The sequence below is a fragment of the Colossoma macropomum genome, unplaced genomic scaffold (genome assembly GCF_904425465.1).
Source record: "Colossoma macropomum unplaced genomic scaffold, Colossoma_macropomum, whole genome shotgun sequence".
Taxonomy (NCBI): Eukaryota; Metazoa; Chordata; class Actinopteri; order Characiformes; family Serrasalmidae; genus Colossoma; species Colossoma macropomum.
Genome location: NW_023494792.1, coordinates 5,268,367 through 5,293,300, shown reverse-complemented (window position 1 = coordinate 5,293,300; position 24,934 = coordinate 5,268,367). Strand labels below are relative to the sequence as shown.

The window sequence follows — 24,934 nt, the reverse complement described above, 5'->3', positions numbered from 1 at the left end:
TAATCTGTAAGGCAAGAAGGAGAGACAATACAGAAAGCATGCTTAGAGAGAGAGAGAGAGAGAGAGAGAGAGAGAAAGAGAGAGCGAGAGAGAGAGGACAGGGATCACTCACATATATAAATATAATTTATTCTGGGTTATTTGTTCAATATTTATAGAATATATATATATAGAGTAATTCTCTGGGTTTATTCTGACAAAGACTCTTATTCTGAAGGGCGGAATCAGCTACTCATTGTGTTTACGCCGGTTAGCAGTTAGCCTAAAGCCATACTCGTTGTACATAAGCTGGGGCCGACTACAGCCTTTAATAAAGCATAAACTTGTGCATAAATTGAGTCTTCTTTATAAGCAGTAAAAACTAAATGATGAATAGACCAATAGAAATGGTTAAAAGTAATAATAAAATCCTGTTACATTAACTCACATAAAAGCTAATGAAGTAGTGGAGTCACACAAGGCTGTGTATTACAGTGATTGCACCACACTTCAGGGCTGCTGTAAAGTACAATGTGAAGAGGATGAAACTCAAAACATCAAACATTATGGCATCTTTCATGACAAAAAAACGGTAATGGTAACATGACACTATAATATTACTGGACATAATCTGGCGTCACAACTCATGACAGCATAAGACATCTGCCATGACATGTTTATGGCATGGTTACATCAGTGTTCTGTAGCAGAGCTCATGTCTGGTTTGTTTTTCCTCATCAGAACGCACTATTTTCCTACCTTTATCTTGTGCTTTGTTGGGGCCCCAGGTCCTGAAGTAATCATCCTAGAGAGGAAGAGAGAGAAAATTAGTTCTTTATCAGCACTGAGTAACAAATAGGCACATACACAAATAGACTCCAGGGAGGTCCTGAGCTCCTGCACTTCTGCCCTCAGACTATACAAGTGCCCTCTTAGCGTCTACAATAATTATGTTTTACACGGCCATTCTTTAAGACCCATTTCAAGCTGAGGCTCTGGCTCACTCACAAAAAAAGAGCTTGTTGGTCAGATCATGTTCCACAAGCTTCATTGCTCTGATACAGCAAGGACACATCACCACAACACTAAATTTTACCAGTAAAGCACTGATAATATCATCGAAAGGCCCATATACTACATTTGTCTCTTTGTGTACAACCGATATACCCTAGCAGACAGGGGATACCCATAATGCACTGCGTTTGTCTGGTTTGAAGATTCATACACAACTTCTCTGAGGAGAATTACTGATCCCAGCTACAATGGCAATGTTTTCACAGACCTCTCTTCACACCTGTTACAGGTGTAAGTAAACTCTTCTCATGTGTTCAGTCAAACTTCGCAGTCATATTGAACTGGTGGCATACTGTTTATAGTATTTATGTGACAGAATCTGCTGAGGCACAGTAATGAGCAAACCTGTATGACTATAAAAGTGTATAATAGTGTTCTGAGTAGTGTTTTCGAATTTGGGGTATAGTGACCATTTCAGGCACAGCAACAGTCCAAATTCAGTTTATGTGACCATTTTCCATCCTCACTTCACGAAAATGATAAAGGCTGTTTTTGTTGCTGTGCCTTTAAGCCTGAAATATGTAAATGAACTCTGTTCTGATTGGCTGACCTGTATTGTGCCTCATTCGAAAACCAGTGTGGGATTAAACACTCCTTATAACTTCAGCGTGAATGGAGCTGATTTTTGCAGCTTTATTTCAATATATAGGCTGTTTTGACTGGGGAGTGTTGATAATGTTTAACAACATTTACAAACTACATCAAATTCTTTTATTTGAAAAAAGTGAGGAAAATTTCATTTTCTATGATCAGGGCCCTTTAAGAAAATGTCACATAGCCTAATTTGGTTATTTTTATCAATGTGCATACATAAAATCATGGAATAACTTGCTACACTAAGTTTGTTTTATTGCAAAGAGGGCAATGACCGAGGGCAGGAAATGTGGAAATGAGGGTTCAAATCCCTGTTTCGATATTTTTAGTTGCCTTTTGGGAAAACGCCTCTGAAAAGTGATGAGTGTTTGCTATATGCTATGGATTAATTTCATTAATTCACTTTTGGGCTAGTTTTCCCTTGAACACCTTCAGCTCAAAATGTCAGTGAATGAGCCTGCTAACAAATATCCTTGATGCTGCTCTATGGAGACACAAGCACTGAAAAAGTGATGCAATAAATTTACTTAATCCAAATATGTACACCAGTCTCGCATGAATAAAATATCCTACTTGAATACAGTTACTGCCAGAATTTAGTAAACAGTTTATCTTTAATAAAAGATGATAGTAGTGCTGATGTAATAGATTTTATTCATACTGCACTGATTTACACATTTGAATCACAAGCAATTCAGTGTGCTGTTTTTCAGTGTGCTCTAAGTGTGTATGTGTGTGTATATGTACTGGAGTGGGTGTCAGGATGTGATTACACAGTTTCTCACAATTGTGTTATAGGCCCTTAGAGAGGTTTCATTCATTTCATAGTCATGATTGTAGCTGTCTTAAGTTTAACAAGATTGCCAAGATCAGCTACACTGTCACTGTGGAATTCAACGCAGGGAATTCTGATCGGTTCCAGAAAACAGGATCCAAAAGCATTTGACTGACATAAAGTGCCACCAGAGGGGTGTCTGTCCTTCATATAGTCCCAAGCTTTTACGAAATATCCTTGACTCAGCAAAGGCAAAGCAATATGCATATTAAACACACATAAGAGTCATTTCTGAAGTGTGTCATTTGCATTTGGTCACTTCAACAAGAGATGTTGCTTCTTATACTTTGGCTCTTCCCTCAAAGGGTGGGATTAATTAATTTTGCATTTTGTTACACACACACACACACACACACACACACACACACATGCATATCAATATATGTGACTAAAATCCTGTTGCTTTGAATGACTCTATAGTTTAATTACATTTTTTTTTTATTAAAATGATTGAACATTCCCTTTTGTGTCACTACCAAATCAATCCTAACACTACTGACTGTTTCAGAAGTGACAGTTTTAGCTAATTTTGAGCATAACTTAAAAATGCTAGTCAGTACATGACTAGCAAACACGACTTTGAACAGCTGTATACACATAAAATCTTATTATTTCTCATTAAAACACAAAAAGGTTATGAATTGTAGAGAAATATGTGTCTTTGTAGTGAGAATTCTTAATGTTCCACACTGATTTTCTGGCTTTGGGACACAATTACTTCAAAACAGAGGGATCTAACTGCTCACCATGTGGCCATGAGGGACAGGGATCCAATCTCACTTCCTGCTCTAAAATTTGACTTGTGATAAATTTAAATGTTCCACTTTAACTTTTACTTTTACTTCACTGTAACAGAAATGAACGCACTTTTAACAACATTGAAAAATACATATAAAGGTAAGTAAAATTTTCACAAGTTGAAATTCAGGAGTGAGAGTTTGGGAAAAAAAAATTATATATATATATATATATATATATATATATATATATATATATATATATATACACACACACAATTTATTTTTTAAACTCTTCACTAAAAGGTGGACCCAAAGAAACAGCCCAAAATGACTTGGAAAAACGTCTGGTTCCATTAACTTACATTAAAAAGTGAAGTATGTTTTTTCCTTTTCCTGTAAAGTTACCATTTTGGAGATACAAGGTTTTCCTTCGACAACAGTGATATACTAACTTGTCTGGCTTGTTGATTTGCGAAGTCGCTGTGTTTCCTACATGTTTTCTGAGCTGTGTATTCTTTGTTAGTGTGTTTTTGTGTTTAGACTCTCACTTTCTCTCCTGGTTTTTGTGTCATGGATTTGTCCATGTTACCTGCCTGTTTTTTGACCCCTGCCTATGATGACTATGAATTTTGGATTGCCTCTAATAAAGCTACTATGCACATGTATCCTGCCTACAAACCCCAACTATTACAATCTCAAGATTACTGTTAGCCATAAGCAATTGAGTGATTAATAATATACTGTTATTATCTGTTTACACTATTTTTTTGCCTTAAGATTTCATAAATCTTTTTTAAGAATGATGATTTCTGTGTATTAATTTTATTGACTGGCAACCTGTCCAGGGTGTTTTCTGCCTTCCGCCAATGATTGCTGGGATAGGCTCCAGCTCCCCTCACGACCCAGAAGGATAAGCGGCTTAGAAAAACCTGCACAGGACTAACATGTTGTATATTTTTATATGTGTATCTGTCACTAAATTGATTTTATATAATTGAAAACAGTGATTTCAAACATTTTTTTTCAAACCATAATGTATGTCACTCCATGTATCTAAATTTAAGTCTAGTTTTTGAGAACAAAAAAAAAACAAAAACAGTCCCACAGACACACAAACACACCCCCACAGCTGCAGTGTTTGTACTGATGTGTGGATAATGTGGCTGAGCTTCAGTATTTACTCTGTGTATCATAAGTAGTCACCCCTCTCCTCTGCTGTTCCATCAGACTTCAGGCTTAAACTGCTCACTCCTTAGATCAAATTTCTGCTGTTTCCAACAAGGCTGAACCCATCAAGAGAAAAGACTGTTTATTTATTTACAATCACAACGCCAGCCCTTCATTTCAGCCTCTGTTAATGGAAAAGACAGGCCAGATAAACGGACGCAGAGAAGCTGGGGAGCTGGATGGAGTTTGATTCGCCAGCCTGATAGTTATTTTTTTAGCTCCCTGACAGAGCCAATGAGAATCTCACGGCACATTAGCCACGGCCAAGGCGTTTCAAACAGCTCTGTGTTTTCAACCCAAACACCGGCGGCATCTCGAGCCTCAAGGCCCATTGGCACCGTGAGCAAATACTTCAGTGGAATATTCATTAGCTGCTTTTTAGCCTGGAAGTGATGTGTGTTTCTGAGCGAGAGCACTGAGTAATTGCATAAAAGAGAAACGCGGCGGTGGAAAGCGATCGCGACGAGTGACAAACGCGGGTCGCGCAAATCAGGACTATAATCAGACTGCAGGACTGTAGTTATTGTTGAAGAGTGAGTGAAAGTCTAGGAGTATAACAACAGCCTGAGTGTCAAGAGTGGGCCAAAAGGGAGGGGGTGAAGAAAGAGAGAGAGAGAGAGAGAGAGAGAGGGAGAGAGAGACAGAAAGAGAGAGAGAGAGAGAGATGGAGAGAAGTGGAGTGATACAGGGGGAAATAAGAAAATAAGCAGGTGAATCACGTTGCTTCTGGACCAAACCAAGGTCACGGCTGGCCATGACAAACTAGGCCAAACCTGGCCACAGGCCTGCATCCTAGAGTCACATGGAATTGTGGGTAAAACTGAACATTCTAAAACTCAGCCTGCCTCTCTAACTAGCAAACCTGAGTTGGCAAATGATCTCCAATGTAGCAGCACCTCAGGGCTAAACTAATTGTAATGCTGTTCCATATCACTCTCTCTCTCTCTCTCTCTCTCTCTCTCTCTCTCTCTCTCTCTCTCACTCTTTCTCTCTCTTTCCCCCGCAATTACATTAAACTCAGGCTGTTATACTGACATGAAATAATGATGTATTTTTATTTCCAAAGTTTGGGAAAAAATAGTAATGAAACAGGACATTAAATAAAACTAAAAAAAACAGGATGGTCCTAAATAATCTAAAGGGGTCTATAGCAGCAGAGAAATGGTTAGGTGTGTTTTTTAAGTGTGTGTCTGTATGTGTGTATTTGTGTGTGCATGTGTGTATATAGCACTTAAACTTAAGTCTGATGTGTTTAATTAAGAGGATGTATTGTGCTGCCGGTGTTCAGCACTTCTACTAAGAGATAAGCTTCCTCAATATTTGAAAGTTTGCTCTTTTTGGGATATTTATCACTTTTTCCTTTCTTCGTAAACAATTCTTTGAGAGTATCTTGTTTTATCTTCAGGCAGTGTACCCATGATTAGATTAGGCCCTTTTGTTATTTTGTTTCCCAATAAGAGTTGAATTTTTGTTTAATGTGAAATTGCAGTTTTGTTGGTGTTGATTGGGTTTTGTAGGTTGGCCTCCCCCTGAGCCATTAGCTGTGTGTTAGTGAGTTTAAAGAACTAACAGAACAGGCTGAGGGAAATGAGTGTTTTCTTTGCTTAATTCCTGAATTCTTAGTTTTGCTTTATATTGATGTTTATAATGAGTACAGATGTTTTCTATAAGGACACTGTGGTATAGTATGGTCCATTTACTAATCCAAACCCAGAACTTTCAACACCCTGGTCGTATCTGTGTCCATTACTCATCACACAACAGAACCATGAAAGTAGGCAGGGTTTTCTGGAGGTTGTATAGTGGTCACATGATTTTTCACACAATGCTACTGTTAGCATCTAGCAAGTCACATATAGCCACTGTGGCTAGCTAGAGCTTTTTTTTTTTTTCCAAAAATGCTGGTCATCTGACGTCAGATGATTCTGTGACGTCTGTGTTTGACCAATCAATGGTGTGTACTATTTCTAGCTCTGCCCATGCGTCCCTGTTCGGTATGCTTAGTACCCCAGCAGAAGGGTATACGGTAACCAAATACCCAAATGCCCATATTTTTCAAGCATTTCCAGAAATTGTCTACTCTTTTTGTTTCTATGTGGGCATTTTTCACAGCACCTTCAAAAAAAAGAACTGAATCAAATGGGAAACAACAAAACTCACTCTGGTTCTACTTAAATTTCCACCTGCTTGAAACAGCTGGAACAATCATAATAACCAAGATCAATGATTTGACTGTCATTGCTACTCTAAAACGCCTGGTTAATTTGGTTAATTAGTTACTGTGTTGGCTAGTTGGCTTAACTTGTTGGCTTTTACTTGTTAGTTTCATAACTAGCTCATGTCACCTTAGCAAACTCTTAGTAATAATTCTAAAAATAGCACTCAACACATCAACACATCATTCTACTTTCTTCTTCATATAATAGCATTTATTGGTCATATAATAGCACTTGGTGACCTGCATGGATAAAGAATTTGCTAATTTCTCATTGGCTTTAGCCGCAAGTGTTGTAAAAGACAAAGGAGAGCACCTTTGTGAGTCGTGTTGGTACCAATCTTGAGTAGATGCCAAAAATCCATAAAAGGAGAACGTTCAGTACTGAACTGATGACCAGTGGAAAAATAAAGCATAGTTCCAGTTTTCTGGTGCCAAAGGTTTCAATGCTTTGTGGAGTGGAAACACACTCTATAATGCTATTTGTTCTAATTTCACCCTGAATTAATTGTTTTTCCATTTCTATGAGCATTTCGGTGTGTTTCTCAGTTGGGGGCTTGTCCCATTTGCCAAATTCTTGATTAAGAGGGCGCCTCATTTCACTGCCATAAAGGGCAATTGGTTCAATTACTGACTCAACATTTTTAGCCAAATTCTAACATCCTGCATGCTGCTTCTCTCCATTCGTTCAATGCCTGGAAAATCAAGAAGTATTTCTTCATGCTGATATAATTAAAGCTGGAGAAGGCATTCATTTCACTGGTGTCTAATATTAATTTGGGCTTTGTTCCCTGAGATTTGCATCCTTTTAGAAACATCACACTTTTTTTTAGATTTCCTGCCAATGCTCAGGTCTAGTGCTACTGTTATGCAGCTCCAGACTCTACAGTAGACCCTAATATAATTTAATAAATTTCAAATAGTGTTGGGTTTAAATAGCAGCCCTGTCTGATTCATGGGAGAAGAGATCTGTTCATTTATTGCCAATTTTTACACCACACTTGGACATTGATTTAAGTGGGTCATATGTTTTATCTCCTTCAATACTTATATCCTTGGTGCCAAATGTAATCAAAAGCGCTTTTGAAATCAACTAAGTATGCATTTATTTAGTTTTCATTTTGAAAAACATGTTTCTCATTTAGGATGTGTAGGGTCTAATATAACTAGTAGTGCAGTCTTTTGGTAAAAATCCAGTTTGACTTCCACCCAAGATATTATGATTAATAAAGCCATTTTTAAACATTACAATTTATAATTGCCTCAGTAATTGTTAGGGCCAAATTCATCTCTCTGTTTAAAGATGTTAGATAAATCTCTGGAATACAACCTCAGAACTAAACTGAACAGATCAATTCTGGATTGCCTATCCCTGCTGTTGGTGATCTACCACCCTGGAGAGTATAGTTCCATCCCTAATTTGATACATGCGATTGGTGTCCCCCAAGGTTTGATTCTTGGGCCGCTCTTATTTAATTTCTACATGCTTTCTCTTGGCCAAATCCTACAAGACTATGGAATATCTTACCACAGCTATGCACATATTAGTCAGCTCTACTTGGTCCTCTCCCCAAACAACTATGGTCCCCTTGACTCACATCACTAACCGGATGGGACAAAACTTTCTGCAGTTGAACAAAGATAAAACAGAGATTATTTTTATTTGGGAAGCCAAACTGTCACTAAATCAGCAATTTATCACCTTTAAGAACACCAACAAGATGAGAGATTTTCTGACTAAAGCAGACCTGGAGAAACTCATTCATGTCTTAATTTCTAGCAGGACTGATACAGTAATGGTCTCTTAACTGGACTCCCAGAAAAGACAAACAAACAGCCTTGCCTTGCCTTGAATCATGTCAGAATCACAAAATGTGTGCTTAGGAGAGGACTGCTGCAGCTCACTAATCCACTTGATTCAAAATGCAGCTTCTCAGAGTTCTCCCTAGGACTAAAAGAAGGGAATACATCACTCCCTTAAATCCTTACATTGGCTACCTGTATGTTACAGAATAGAGTTTAAGGTACTACTACTGATCTATAAATGGCTTAATGGTGCAGGACCAGTGTATTTATTTGAAATGCTGCAGCGATATTAGCCTGATGATACTCTGATGCTCTTCAATGCCACCAGTTAGCAGAGAGTATGAGAAGAGCCGCAACACTAGACACTTTCCTATTTGAGCAGCTTTCAGCTGTTTGAAACAGTTATCTCTACTGCACTTCTCTCCTCTAATGACATTCTATTATACTAACTTATTATTATTATTATTTTAATTTAATGTTTCATTTCTTATCTTTACAATCTATTGTTTTAATCATGTTTTAATCATGCCTTTAATTTCTCTTCTACATCTTATAAAATTTTGAATTATCTTTGTAGTTTCTCATTTGTAAAGCACTGAATGATCGTAATGTATGAAAGATGTTATATAAATAAACTCGCTGTGCCTTGAATCATGGCTGAATCATGGAACAGCAGAGAGTGAACTGCAGTTTTGTGCTTAGGGGAGGACTGCTGCAGTCCTCTAATCTGTTATGGTTTACTGTTATGCATGAACTAATATTTATGCATATTATGTAGAAAAATGTCAGTTTTAATATTTCTTTTTGCTACTTTGCTAAGCTAGGATCTGATGCAATTCAGAGAAGTTAACTGGAAAGGTCAGCTTTCTGCCTGGTTAGCTACACTGTTCATGAAAAGGTTATTAAAACTTATTACATTACAGCTATAACATGTGCCACGCGTTGTCAGTGGGAGCAACAGTCAGCGGCCCTTCTCTTGCCACTGTTCCACTGCACTTCACACGCTTTCCCAGCCACCCCTGAACTGAATATTAGAAACTGGTGTTGTAACTAAACTGTCCAGAATGGTAAATCACTTTTCAGATGAGCAAGCAAGTCAGCATTTATAAAAGAGTTCTTACTGCGTTTAAAAGCTATATTTTATTGTAGCCATAGTACATAATTTTTTATGTGAACAAAGCTGTGGTTTTATTGTGGTACAGCTGTCTCTGTTGATGGGAGTCAATTATTTTCTTTCTGAACTCTTTTTCTTCCTCTTTCACTCATTGCTCACTAGCAGCTCAGCATAGAGTCACAACAGAGACACAAGCATGTTCTAATTCATATGATAACAGAGTTAGGGGGTAAATATTTTATTTGATTACACCCAAGTCGGTTTCCATTCTCCTGGTGGAATGGCCACTAGGGGGGTTACTTATTAGCTGCAGGTCAGAAACTTTGTTTTGTCAGGTAGCAGCTTATTGGAGAGAAGTCTTAATTAGCCACGGCACTAGGGCCTTAGAAAGTGTTTATGCGTGACTGAGCTCTTAAATGATGTGTAGCTGGTTGTGCTATTGTAGTCTTGACGATTCTCCTCACATCACTGTGTAAGAATATCCTCCAAATTCTCTGACCGTTTAGATACACAAAGTCATAGACGCCAATTGGGCGGGACTGGTGAGCTGGGTGCATGTTAGATAGGAAGACACACCCTCTAGAGAGTAACACTCTGGATGGTGGCAGGGTGGAGTTCTTTGCAGGGCAGAAGAGTGTAAATTTTTAAGCTAGAAAAAGCTCTGCACTGCAATACATACCGTGGCAGGTGAAATCATCTTAGTCAAAATAGCTAATGTGTGTTATTATGAGATTGTAAGATTATTTAACTTATTTTCAGTTTTTTTTCTGTTTTAAGTAATTTTATCTAACAAAATTGTCTTTCTATTGGCAGATCATGTTGCTTATTTTAAGAATGAACTTAAAACAAGCAAATTTGTTATTATCTGCCAATAGAATACGATAATGTCACTAGGTAAAATAACTTGTATATAACTAAGTGAAACGTCAAAAAATAGGTTGAATAATCTCATAATATTCTTTTAACAGTTTCTCAATAAGAAGTATTACACATATTGACTAGATTTAAAATCATTTCACTTGCCAATATATCATTTTTTGCAGTGCAGTGGGTCTCTCTGCCACTTTGCAGACCTGTCCTCTCTTGCTCTGTTTGTAGGGTATGGACGGTCATGTAGCTGGGATCTACTTGGTGGTCATCTCTTGTTCCAGGATATCATATTTATTCAACCTGGAAAGGATTTTGTTTCCTATTGGAGTGGATAAAAATGGCAACCTCAGTCTCTCTTTCTACTGCACACTCTTAAAAGGTGGTTTCTAAAGAGCAGAAGTGTGAAGAACCTTTCAAAATAATAAAAAATACCTCCCCATAATTTAGAGTTTATGGTTTGTCACAGAACTGTACATCCAACCACTGAAGAATTCATTGTACCAATCTTCAACTTCAAAGTCAAAGCTTGCTGCTGTGGGTTGGATCAGGTCATGCCATGACTCAATATATTATTGGGTCGGAACGATAACTGGGGTCCGGATCAAAACTTCAGACCTTATATAAAACTCTACTGAGAGCTCTTTCTACAGTTCCTCTTTCACTTCTGCCTATAGTTCATATTTCATTTTCTCTCTTGGAGCATGTTCTCTGCTCACACCTTCAGATGGTTTGTGATTTGAGCTGAGCTGGTCAGGGAGAAGCTCTGTGTCCGTGCTGGTGGTCATGTGGGTCTCAGTTCTACTAGCTCCATTTTCAGCAGGGAGGCTGTCCTTGATTTGAGCTATAGTGGTGTAGCAGAGTGCCAACTAAGTGCAGCCCTTACAGCGGTAAGAGCTCTGTTTCTCTTTCTACCTAACGTGGTTCAGGAATCTCATATTCAGTTTTCAAAAGAGTGGGACAAACCTCCTTTAAACATTTTAAGACTGAGAAAAGCGCCTTTACAGTTTTTGGGTACAGCGTCTTGCATATATCTTGCACAACTACCGTGCCATCTTGGTAGATGTTGGAAATCTGCTTTCGTCTATTTCACCATTCTCAAACAATGTGTTGACTGTCCTTACACATCAGTCATTTTCTGATCTGAATAATACAGCTGAATGCCAGGTTGCAGGTTAATGCAATGTTTACCTGGGTTTTCTCATTGTTTTATCAGTTTGTATTGCTGTCTGCCACTCTGAATTCTCTATAGAATTTAAAGGGAAGCTGCTTGTGAACTGCTAATGGTAATGATGCAGCCTTCACACAAATGATGCCCAACTGACCAAAGAGATGAGGTTTACACTGCTTAGCATTTGATAACTACCACAAACAGCCAGCCATCATACATACTCATACACAATATGCAAATCCTCTTAAAATGTCTGTCAGTTGCTGTTCTTTTATTTACTGGAGAAAAAAAATGCTAAATGCTGCACTATGCTAGCTTGTCTCAGTTCTTTTAATGTTTTACCATCTAACTAGGTTACTTTCATGAATAAATTATATAATCTTGTCAATATTTGACTGTTTTTCTTTGGTTTTTCTCACTTTAAAAATACAAAAAAGCAAAAATCACTAAAAATGTCTGGAGCTCATCAAACACTATTGTTCACTCTCCCTGGTGGGCTTCAGACTCGCTTGCACTGACAGATACACACACACACACACACACAGAGAGAGAGAGAGCTTAATAATAAGTGTTACTTATTAAATTTTGGTTGTCTGAAAAAAAGACTCAACTAATAATAAATGTTTTTAGACCAGAAACCACTTCAACACGGGCCTCAGCGAGCTCTGTTAAGCCATACAATTAATTAGAACAATGGAATAATAGGCAGCACCATTAAAACAGCACTTGTCCTACGCACTAAAACACCTGCATGTTCTTCTTCTGTTTTTATTTTCCAGTTTTATCAAAAGGTAAAAGAGAGAAAGTGCTGCATGCCAGCTGCTGTCATTGCTGGTTAGATCCAGGATTAAAAAAGCCGGCCCACACTAACAGCCCTTATTCCCTTCAAATGATCAACTGACCTATCCATGTTCTGCCCACAAATCATAGCAACTGTTGCTAGGTTGAACAACCTTTGCAGAATGTTGACAAAACTCTGTTCAGCCTAATGAGGAACTTTAGTGCACAGTGTTCTTAAATTATTCACATCGTATGGTCAAATCATGTATTTTGTATGAATTTAAGTTACGGTTAGTAACACATCCTCTACAGAGAACATATGTCTGCACATTTTAATGCACAAATACTGTTCATTTGCTGAATTTAACACATCAAATGAAACAAAGTGATGTCTGTCCAAAATTATGGCACATTCAATGTGTTATGCTTTGTTTATTTATTTTCAATATGTTAAATTTAGCAAATAAACAGAAATTGTGCTGTAAAATTAGCAGAAAATTTCCATTTTTAATTTGGTTCTCTGCAGAGGATGGGTTAACTTATTTCCCCTTACAAAAATCAACAGAACATGTAATTTGATGTGAGGTGGTCAGTACATAAGACTGTGTTTAGTGTTAAAATCACCGTAATTTTATGAACATTCAGTATGTCCTGTATATTTACAGTGGTTCTGGACTTGTTTCTTATAGCTAAAGAGTACAGAAAGTGTAAAGTATAGTAAACCATATTATGGAACTATATTAAATGGTAGTATTTTGTGTGAGGGTCCTTGCAGTTGGTTGTATTTTATGGACACAACTACAGGTGATGTTTACTCACTGGTGTGAACTACCACAGCACAACTGCTGCAGTTACATTAGCATCTGCTACACATGAAAGAAAGGCAACACTGACCCGACTTCTGTGAGGGCTACACACTACAGGTTCTGTAGCTAAAGCATTGGCCACAAGGACCTATGGAGCATAAACAGAACAACTGGATCTGTGTTCTTGTGTGTGCTCCTATTTTCAGTAAACTGGACATATAAACAATGGCATGAGAGTGGCTGGACACCTTCAGGCCCAGGGCCGAAATATTTTAGCCACGTCCTTACGCATTACCACCTGAAATCCTGGATGCGCGTGATGGGTTTCTAAGACTAGATACCAATCACCCGTCACCCACCCACACAGACAAACAAACACATCTCAGTTGTCTTGTCCACTTAATGGAGTGGACAGTGCCCCTCTTGTTGACTGCGGTGAGGCGGCTGTGAAGGAGGGAAAGGAGAAATCTCTCCACAGTTCATCAGAAATAAACTCATCCTGGCTGCTGCGTGTTTGTTGTTTGTTCCTGTTGATTTTTCTGTCATTCTCTCTCTCTCTCTCTCTCTCTCTCTCTCTCTTTCTCTCTCTCTCTGATGTTGGTTCACAGTGGCATGTTGGATCCCGCAGGCCTGCCAGGTCAAGCGTGGACTCAGACAGCAGGGTCTTCTGTCGGTGTGCGCGTGAGGATAAATGCGCTGAGTGTGTGTGGTGTTAAATGGCTAAGACAGAAGACGTGCAGGACTCTATACTATAACTGACACAAAGAGCAATTCACAGAGAGAATTTCTACTGACACCTCACACACACGGGATCATTACTGCAAACTCAAAGGAGCTTATGACTGCTTAAAGGAATGATTTGGTGAGAAATCTAATTTACGCAATTTTCCACTTGCTCTAGTTGTAGTCAATTAGCCCAGACATGGTTGGTGTCCAATTTTTGCTTCTTTAGTTTAGTGCTGGAGCTACAAGACTAATGTTGCTGACATATACCAGTCTAGTCACCCAAATCTTTTCTGCAAACCCCCAAAACCTCTCTCAATCTGTTCAAACCATGTTCAGGCCTTCATTAGGGCCACATAGACTGGTCGCTGTGGTTAAGGACACAGTGTGACTGTAAAATTTAAAAATGAACAAAACTTCACTGCATAGTCATAACACATCATACTGGATCATTCTATCAGTGTGTCAGCTCATAGCAAGCACATCAGCTGTGACTAGAATGTTAAATCACTACAATATAAAGTGCAGCTGTTGTATTGTTGTATTACGGCTAGCATGCTAGCTTATAGCTAGTGCATTAGCTTGGGGCTAACACACGATCTTGTAGCTGTAGTGTTAGATAAGTACACAATAAGCTTTTATATATACAGCTTTAGTATTGTACTTTGGCTAGTGTGTTAACTCGTACCGAGTGCATTAGCTCAGGGCTAAAAATTAGCTCATGGCTAGAAACTACTTATTTTTGTTGTATTAAAACCATCTATCATCTAAACCGCATATCCTTCTGGGTCACGGTGGGGTGCTGGAGCCTATCCCAGCTGTCATTGGGCGGAAGGCAGGATACACCCTGGACAGGTCGCCAGTCCATCAAAGGGCAGACAGACAGACATACACATTCACACACTCAATGTCCAATCGGCCTGACTGCATGTTTTTGGACTGTGGGAGGAAACCCATACAGACACGGGGAGAACAGGCAAACTCCACACAGAAATGACCCTGGTCGCCCGGCTGGGAATCGAACCCAGGCCATTCTTGCTGTGAGGCAACAGCGCTACCCACTGCGCCACCGTGCCACCCAATTAAAACATTTGATTAAAAATCAAATTATGTGAAAATGTGTACAGCAGCACTTGGGTCTTCAATACAATAATTTCTGTAATACCTATAAGTAGTACTTTTACAAGTTGGTGCACACTTAGTATGTATGTACATGTGGGAAACACACACACACACATGCAAGATTTTAAAAACTGTCCTGGTTGTAAACACCTTTATGTATTTATGTTACTTATTATTAATTATTTTCCCCTTGATTTTCTTTAAAACTCAATTCCAAACTGCTATTATTGCTGTTCTTTTATGGGATTCTTCTATCAAATTAATTTGAGTTCTTTTACTCTGTAAGGTTCTGAATGTGCATTTTTCTTGTTCCTTCTTGATGATGCTTTGTCAATACTGTAAATGAATATGGTCATGCCAAGAAAACTAACTGAACTGAAATTAACTGAGCATCTATTGTATTGTATAAGTACTCCTGTACATACTTACTAGTTTACCTACCATACTGTAGAATATGTTGCCAACAACATCTCTCTTGCTTACTATAAATCCCCTGAATTACCTGTGAGATGCACCAAACACATATAGTATGCAAATGCGGGACATGCTCATTAGCATTAAAATGCAGATAAAACGCATGATTAACCTCAAAAAGCAGAGAAGACCACGGAAAATAAGAGAGACAAAAGAGAAGTCATTTATGTGTCTAAATATGTATTTGAAAGAGAGAGAGAGAGACAGAGAGAGAGAGAATATGTGTAAGAACGTCAGAGAATGAAACAGGGAGAGAGTGTGAGAGAAGATGTTGGAGAGAGTATGAGAGAGGATAAAAGAAGGAAGCAGTGAAAGTGTGAGACAAAGAGGAGGGGTGAAAAAGCTCAAATCAAATGAAAAAACACAAAGATGCTCTCTTAGTTGCAAAAACTTACCTCTACCTCCTTCAGATGTAAGCAGAGAGAGAGAGAGAGAGAGAGAGAGAGAGAGAGAGAGAGAGAGAGAGAGGTACTTGTTATTGTCTGAAGGGAAAACAGATATAGAGCTCCAATACAAACACACAGGACCAGATGTTTGCTAAGCCTTTTGTGGCACATTCTGTCCATGTCACACAAAACTGGCGCACAAGCCTACATGCGAATTTCCTAGTCATGTACATGGAAAAGGGCAAAATACACATCACTTCGTCATGTATACGCGTCTGAAGAAGGACTGTACAAAACATAGGTAAGGTGAATATATTACATGTTCAGCAGATTACATGTTTCACTTGATTTACTAAAGTTTGCATTAATTTTCCTGTCTTACAGATTTATAGAAACTTGCATTTGTGTCTTTAAACAGTGACAGCAGACACAGTGGTTAGACGGAGGCCTTGAAATGCTGAAAGAAAGTTTATGTTTAGAATAACACTATTTAATTTCTCAGGATCAGATGTACACGTGTGAGAAGATGTGATGCAAAATACAGCATCATGTGGCCTCATTATCTGTGTGCAGTCTGTGTTTCCATTTCACAAACATTTTTATCTTAGTTAAGGAAGAAAACCAGAATGTTTTGGTGCGAAAGAACTCCATGTATTAAGGGGCTATGAGCAGTTGGTGTGATACGCTGCAATCTTAGCGAAAATAAAATGTTACATTTGGATGAACTGTGGACGCATATTGCAGGTGCACCAAGGCACATTTTGTATTATATCTGCGCTCATACATACAAACCCAATTCCAAAAAAAGTTTGAGACAGTACATGAAACGCTATTAAAAACAGAAAGCAGTAATTATTAAATTCTATTTGACCATTATTACATTGAACACAGTTCAGAAACCCAATGTTTGATGACCTTATGGACTTATGGAATATACACTCTGCAACACGTTCTAAAAACATTGGGACAGAAGCAAGTTTACCACTGACAACAAATGATTCAGCTTTAAAAGTGGAATTTTTTGTCATTCTTTTGTTATCAGTTGCACAACCATACAGGGTCTTTGGTCACATATAGAAGTTCCAAAATTCTAACTTTACAGGAGAAGCAAAAAACATACTTTACTTTTAATGTAAGTCAATGGAACCAGACTTTTTTCCAAGTCATTTTGGGCCATTTCTTTTGGTCCATTCATCATGGAATTTACAAACAATGTAACAGGAAATTACCTTTTTCAAATTATGTCAAAAACTGACAAACAACAAAAATGGAGATACAAGGTTTGTTCCAACAGCAGCGATATGTTGCTCCAAAATGTCATCATCATCATCATCACCATCATTATCATTAACCGCTTAGTCCAGATAAGGTTGCGGTAGCAGTTGGGAAAGCGGAGAATCCCAGATGACCCTGTCCCCTGCAACTTCCTCCAGCTCATTCTGGGGGACCCCAAGCCACTCCCAGGCCAACTTGAAGACATAATCCCTCCAGCGGGTCCTAGGGCGACCATGGTCTTGTCCCAATAGGCCATGCCTGGTAAACCTCCACCGGGAGGGGTCCAAGGGGGCATCCTGATCAGATGCCCGAACCACCTCAGCTGGCTCCTCTAAATGAGTAGCGGCTCTACTTTGAGCTCATTCCAGATGACCAAGCTCCTCACCCTATCAAGTAGAATGTTGCCCGTCGCCCTGCAAAGAAAGTTCATTTCTACTGCTTGTATCCACAATCTCATTCTTTCGGTCATTACCCACAGCTCATGACCATAGGTGAGGGTCGAGATGCAGACCGACTGGTAAACAAAGCTTTGCCAAAATGTGGTCAGCATGAAGTATGCCTGCCTTTGTCAAAAACTGCCAGTTATGCTTGCTTAAAATTATCAACACCTGATGGTATTTGAAAACTTAGTAGAAACCAGTAGAAACAGCTGCTGTTTCTACTTTGCTGTAACTAAGCTTGCAACAAACCTGTACCGGGTATTTAGTGTTATTTATGGCTTTGTTGAGGTGTCTGTATCTGTGTTAGAGCTGTGGTTCAAATTACTGATGTGCAATTGAAAACCGCAATCCAGTCTGACTTCAGTCACCTGAAAATCTCACTCCAGTCACCTCACCAAGGTTGGCAACCCTGTTACTACACTACACATTTAATGAAACATACAAGTAATGCCGCTCTGTGGAGACTGAATGCGAGCAGTGATAACAACTACAGAATTGACTGGCTTTATATGAATTGAGGGAAGTGCTGTCTGACTTTTTTATTAACGACTGTGAGGTTTCAACAAGCTTACATTTACCGAGCTGTGCAGAAACATGTGACAACAAAAAGGCTCAATATCAGTGCCCATATTAGCCATAAAATTTAGATTAACACACTTTCTTACTAACACTGCCCCCACACACTCCTCCATTCAGCTGTTTGACAGAAGCAACTAAACACACCTTCACATTGCGTTGTGTTTTGTCATAGCTAGCTCAGGGCTAGCATCTTTAGCTGATGGCTTGAACATTAGAATGGTACACTATAAAACAAAGCTTTTGTATCACTGTATTAGTGTGTTACTTCCATGCTACAATATTAGCTTGTGGCTAGTGCTAGATCAGTACAACACACAGCTTTTTGTATCCATAGGTCATGGCTAGCATGTTAGTATGTAGCTATTTAGATATGGTAGTATTAGTACACTATTAGCAACATCCTTTCAGTAAAGTCTGTTCACTTTGTGACCATCTTTGCAACATCACTGTGTAGTTATTTCCAGCCATACAATAACAGACTCCAATCTTGTTGACTGGGAAGAGACCAAAATACTTAAAACTGAAGGTCAAATTACTGTTTCAAAATTATATTTGAAATCACTGCTAAAATCTGACAAAAACCTCATAAATAGTTTGTATTGTTTGCCTCAGTAACGCACACAAATGAGATCTTCACAACGAGGAGGCTTTTCCCTACTATTGTCGACGCTTCTCCACTCGCAGCTCAGCCAGCAAGCTGATTAGCTCTTTTTATTGAAGGATGGAACTTTATCTGTAAACAGATGCCATGTTGAGCGTTATGAGATTTCTGATTCATATTTTAACCAGTGACCAGCCTCTTCATTTATAATATCTCTGCTAGAAGGCCTAGCTTTTGTATCACTCTATCATGACTAGTGTGTTAGCTTGTGGCTGGTGGTGTCCAATAGCCAGTAATGGTATTCTGAGTTTTCCTGAAGGGTAGTTATCACAGTGTAAAGGATTCTAATGGTTTAACAGGTGTTCTGAAACTGATTTTAGATGCATCTGATGGTAATTTGTAGCTGGTTTGTTAGCTCAGGGCTAACATATCTCATGGATATAGTGTGTAGACCAACATATTAGCCTATAGGTTGAGCTTTGACACTATAAACACTATATACTTTGACACTATAAAGCACAGCTTTGTACTGCTGTACCATGTGTCATCTCGCAGCTTGTGGCTCAGAGCTCTCATTAGCCTGTGGCTAGAGTGTTTGATCAGAACACAGTGAAGCACAGCTTTGTAAAATTCAATTATGGCTAGTTAATTCATAGTTGGTGCATTTGCTCAGGCTAACATAGTGTGTTAGTTTGTAGTTAACTTGGAGCAAACTTAGCTCAGGGCATTAGATCAGTACACTATAAGCACAGCTTAGGTATCACTGCGTCACAGCTAGCATATTAGCTAGATAGTGTGTTAACTCAGGGCTTAAATATTAGCTTTTGCCTAGAGCATTAGATCAGGTTTAAAAACAGAAGGAGAAATTTGTCTTTCTATTAATAACTGTGAGGTTTCAACAAATTCACATGTGCGCGATCCTGCTAGAACTTCGTGAAGATGTGCGGCACACAAGAGTTCATTATCAGTGCTCATATTATCGGGCATTAAATTATGATTATTAACACGCTCTCTCACTAACACCCCCCTACACACACACACACACACACACACTCAGATAAAATCCAGCACAGCCGAATGAACACTGAAAATATGGTTCTCACCCTTTCCACATTGCTCTATCTCCTGCAGCCATCCACACTTGTCTCGGCGCTGCGGGAGTGTAGAGCAAACTAATAAACCTGCTTATCTATGTGAGGAATAATAGAAAGCATATCATTATTAATGTGTGTGACCGCGTGTGAGAGAGTAAACAAACAAACAAGGCCTGTGATGAATTTCAGCACATTTCCATTCACCACTGCGGCCGCGCAGCTCTCCCCTTTGTAAGGTGATGTCTTAGTAATAGCTCATGGCAGTCAAACAGGTTGGCACTTGTCTAATTAGATAGCAATAAATGAATCATTAGTAAATGCTCTTGGTGTGATTAAAGTAAAGCTTTAATGCTGGCTGTCGTTCCAGTAGAACAGGTTGATTTGACCTTGTCTGCCCTTTGGCAGTATTAAATGCATGGATCGCACATTAAAGATTTAACTGCCCTCTTCAGTCACTCCCCCGAAACAGCCTGTTCCAGCCAAACTCCTTTCATTTGTGAAATAATTCAATCTCTCGCGCACACTGATTAAAGTGTCTTGTCTCCTCTTTTCTCATCCCTCCCTATTTCATGTTCCTGCACAGCTTTTAAGTGTAAATGGAATGAAAGGGAAAACAATAGAGGGTGAAAAAAGACTAGCTGCCAGCGTTGCTTTGAATTCAAGTGTTTGTGTAATAGCAAGTTGTTTTCTCTCTGGGAAAAAAGTCTGTTGTCAGGTTTTCACTTTCCTTCCTCTGGTGGCTTTTGCTTGAAAACATTTAGATTTTTTAAAATAGGTAAGAAAAATATCATCATGCTATTATCTAATATTTTTACAAAAGGTCTATAGAGTAGACAGAAAAGCAGGAAAAAGATGTCCTTGACAACTCTGTGGGCCTGTTTCATGGACATGGTCTTAGAATAATTTGCAATGCCAATTATGTAAGTAAAAATGAGACAAGATTAAGGTCTAAGAAAACCTTACAATCTTACAATTGAAGGTAGAAAAAAGGAGTTATTTGTGTGATGCCATAGAAGAACTACTTTTAGTTCCCTAAAAAACTTTCAAAGTATGTCTCTTTGGTGAACCATCTTTGTAAATGAGATGTGAGTGTGGATTTTGGTCCAATCCTGATATCCAATATCTGTCAGGCACATATCTGTTAACACAGATTCATATGCTTTTATAAAATGTACAAAACTGAAACTAAACCTAGACTGTTAGAAATAAAGGTAAATTTTTCATGAAGGTACAAACAATGTAAATGTACCCTCAAAGGTACAACAGTGGTTTTAAGGTTTAATTGTGAACCTTAAATACGTTTTTCCAGGTGAAAAGTACGTATTTGTATTTTTTCATAACCAAACGTTTTAAAACGGAACAATAAAATGAAAAGCCTGGAGACGAGACGGGGTGTGTGGAGTCAGTCAATTTAGAAAATATAATCTCAATGGATTATGGTACAATTATGTTCCCTGACTAAAGGTACTGAGATGTACCCTTGAGGGTCCCACCCCAGTGACAAGAGGGGTACTGCCCCAGTGACAGTTTCATAGCTTTTTTCTGAGAGTGTAGCCTACCTGGATTTGCTTTACAGAGAAATAAAATAGTTTGAAATATCAGCCAAATCTTATCATCAGTTTAATACCGATTGCATTTTTAACAGTTATCTGCCTTGTGCTGATATGACTCCAGTATTATCGTCCATCTCTAATAACAATATCATATTGTCATGTCGCTCAACCCTGTGTGCTGGTATGATTTCAGTCATTTTAATTCTTTATGGGTCTATATTCCACCTTCCTAGTTGTCCCTATCTCTTGCTTCTTCCCTTGGTATTCCGTCATTTTCCTAATCACAGGATGAAATGAAGGTGGCCCTAAGATGAATAATGCAAAAGCTGAATGCTCAACATCATATGCAAAACACAGATGACTGAGAGAGAGTGAGAGAGAGAGAGAGAGAAAAAGAGAGAGAGAGAGAGAGATCTACGTTTATTATTTTCTGACTCAGTCCGAGTATGTAGAACTGAAAGCCTTTGGGGAAACGACTGGACACAGTGCAGAGTTAAAGCCAGGTTTTCTCCCAGTGGCTATGTCATTTCCTGCTTTTCTGCTTAAGAGGGTCAGTGTGTTTGAAAGAGGCAATCTGGCTCATGTCTGCCTTAAGTTAAGAACATGTGCAGTGTATATAAAGAAGTGTTTTTACTCTTCCTCCTGAGCTTGAGAGTCCAATGAATTTAACATTAGTCAGAATTTAACTACAGTTAAAAATGTATATTAGCAACAGATACTATAAACAAGAATTAATGTCCAAATAACACTCTAAATATCACTGTGCTTTAAAAGGCCTACATCATGAAAAACATTCCGCAGTCTTTAAAAATAAAAGAGTCTGAGTTATAAAAGAGTTCTCTTAACATCATCAAGGTTTCAAAACATGCCATTCACTCTCATGTATACATGGAAATGTATGTGGAAATTAAGCTGTGAAAACCTCATTTTCAATTAATTATTTTGGGATGTCAAAAATCAACACTCAGCTTACAGCCTAGAACAGTTTTCCACCCATTCATACTGAAGTTATAAGCAGTGTTTTAGCTCGGATTGCTTCTTGAATGAGACACAATACAACGCAGCCAGTCAGAACAGTTCTCATTTACATAGATCAGTCTTCAAGGCAAAGAAACTAAAACAGCCTTTTTAGTTCTGAGGGATAAACATGGTCATGGGAAAATGAATCACTGTTTTTGGTACATAAACTCACTCAAATATCATAAGTGGACCTCATGAGTGGAAATATAAAATACAAAAAGTAGTATATGGGCCCTGCATTTATGAATCAACCAATCTTGCTAATATTTGGCTAATCATACTAACACTGAATGGCAACTATTAGCTGTTAATTAGTATGAGCATTGCTATTGGCATAATGCTAATTGGTGACTTTTCACTTTCATGCACTGTTAGCAATGACTGCTTTTACTATTCGAAAGCCTTATATGGTATGAATGCACTATAGGCCAGAGCCTGGTTTCCCAAAAGCATCTTAAGGCGTTTTCACACTTGGGCTGTTTCAGTGTCTGAAGTGGTCTCAGACCACTGACTCATTTTCTGTGTATATGTGAACACACCAAATGAACTCAGACCCCTCTTAACAGCCCCAAAATGAGCCCGGTTCACTTTAACAGAACTCAGTTTAGCTCATTTAACAAGACTTTTCACATTTAATTTAATGTGAAAACACCCTTAGTGTTTAGATGAACTCAACAGGTATAAAGAGTGTTCAGTGTGATGCTCACTCTGCAATTTAAGAATCATTTTGTGCTAAGATGCTTTTGGGGAAAAAACTTGTATGGTCAAACTACTTGCATGGTCACCATGGTCAAATACCAAACAGATACACAGTCAATTAGGTAGATCAACAAACACTCTACATGGCAATAATCATTATATATTCTCTGCTGTAGCCTAACTATGGAATTTTGCAGTAGGCCAATTACTTACTATTATCTGCTTCAGTTAACTTGTATTTGCTGTAATGGTTGTATGGATAACCTGTCTACATTAATTAGCAATGTTTTGCAAGAGCATTCAGTGAAATGAATGGAAAATTAGACACCAGATACTTATCTGAATCTTTAACCAGTACTGAATACATTCAGACTACAAACCAGCCTCTAACCACAGCTGACTTTAGGAGATTTTTTTTTTCATCCTCCTCTCTTTTGCTTTCTCTCTTTCGTGGCTGATGATTTTATATCCCAGTGACATCCCCTACTGTGTCAAATAAAAAGGAATGCTGAGAGAAAGTGAGGGATGAGCAGAGGGAGGAGATAAAGCAGATAAAGTTGATATCAACACCGTTCACTCCTGACCCCTGCCCAAGAGGCTGAGAGACCCCATGGATCTGAAGCTTTCATTCAAACACTGATATACAGATAAAACCAGATCACACACACACATGCATACATACGACAAAACTGTTCGACGAAGCTTGGGTTCTTCTCTAAAGAACAGACCTGTGAAATGTTAACATGGCTAAAATAAGTGACAATAAGTGCCATTATCACAACTACAGCCAATGGCTTCAACTACAGCCAGCTAGCTCCTATTCATTCTTCGACTTTTTAGCATTTCTTTTTATTAAAATGGTCCCTTTAACGTTTTTACATCTTCAACTGCCTAACCCTTTTCCAGCAAAACACCCCACTCTGTCCTCAACACTGGTCTACAGTTTATGTGTGTCTGGAAAAGCTAATCAGGGTAAAAAGCTTGATTTGATGAAAACATTTTATCAAACTTAGTTTCAAAGACAGGTCAACCTCATGAGTACTGTAGGAAATAGACAGCTGGTTAGAGATATTATGGTCTATAGGCAACTGATTAGAGTTATTCCGCTCTATAGGCAACTGATTAGAGCTATTACACTCTATAGGCAACTGGTTAGAGTTATTATGCTCTAGAGGCAACTGATTAGAGTTATTACGCTCTATAGGCATCTGGTTAGAGTTATTACGCTCTATAGGCAACTGGTTAGAGTTATTATGCTCTAGAGGCAACTGATTAGAGTTATTACGCTCTATAGGCAACTGGTTAGAGTTATTACGCTATATAGGCAAGTAATTAGAGTTATTACGCTCTATAAGCAACTGATTAGAGTTATTACGCTCTATAGGCAACTGATTAGAGTTATTACGCTCTATAGGCAACTGGTTAGAGTTATTACACTCTATAGGCAACTGATTAGAGATATTATGGTCTATAGGCAACTGGTTAGAGTTATTATGGTCTATAGACAGCTGGTTAGAGATATTATGGTCTATAGGCAACTGGTTAGAGTTATTATGGTCTATAGACAGCTGGCTAGAGATATTATGGTCTATAGGCAACTGGTTAGATTTATTATGGTCTATAGACAGCTGGCTAGAGATATTATGGACTATAGGCAACTAGTTAGAGTTATTTTGGTCTATAGAAAGCTGGTTAGTGTTATTATGGTCTATAGGCAACTGGTTAGAGTTATTTTGGTCTATAGACAACTGGTGAGTGTT

The 24,934-nt window shown here is 38.4% G+C and overlaps 1 protein-coding gene across 1 annotated transcript in view; it reads right to left on the bottom strand.

Annotated features, from left to right (window-relative positions):
- Positions 1 to 24,934, bottom strand: part of spock1 (SPARC (osteonectin), cwcv and kazal like domains proteoglycan 1) — a 363,926-nt gene that overhangs the window by 161,025 nt on the left and 177,967 nt on the right. Inside the window, exons 4-5 of the mRNA XM_036577816.1 lie at positions 15,923 to 15,931; positions 739 to 784 (exon numbers count right to left, since the gene is read on the bottom strand). Coding sequence (XP_036433709.1) covers positions 739 to 784; positions 15,923 to 15,931 — 55 coding nt within the window. The remainder of the gene's footprint in view (positions 1 to 738; positions 785 to 15,922; positions 15,932 to 24,934) is intronic.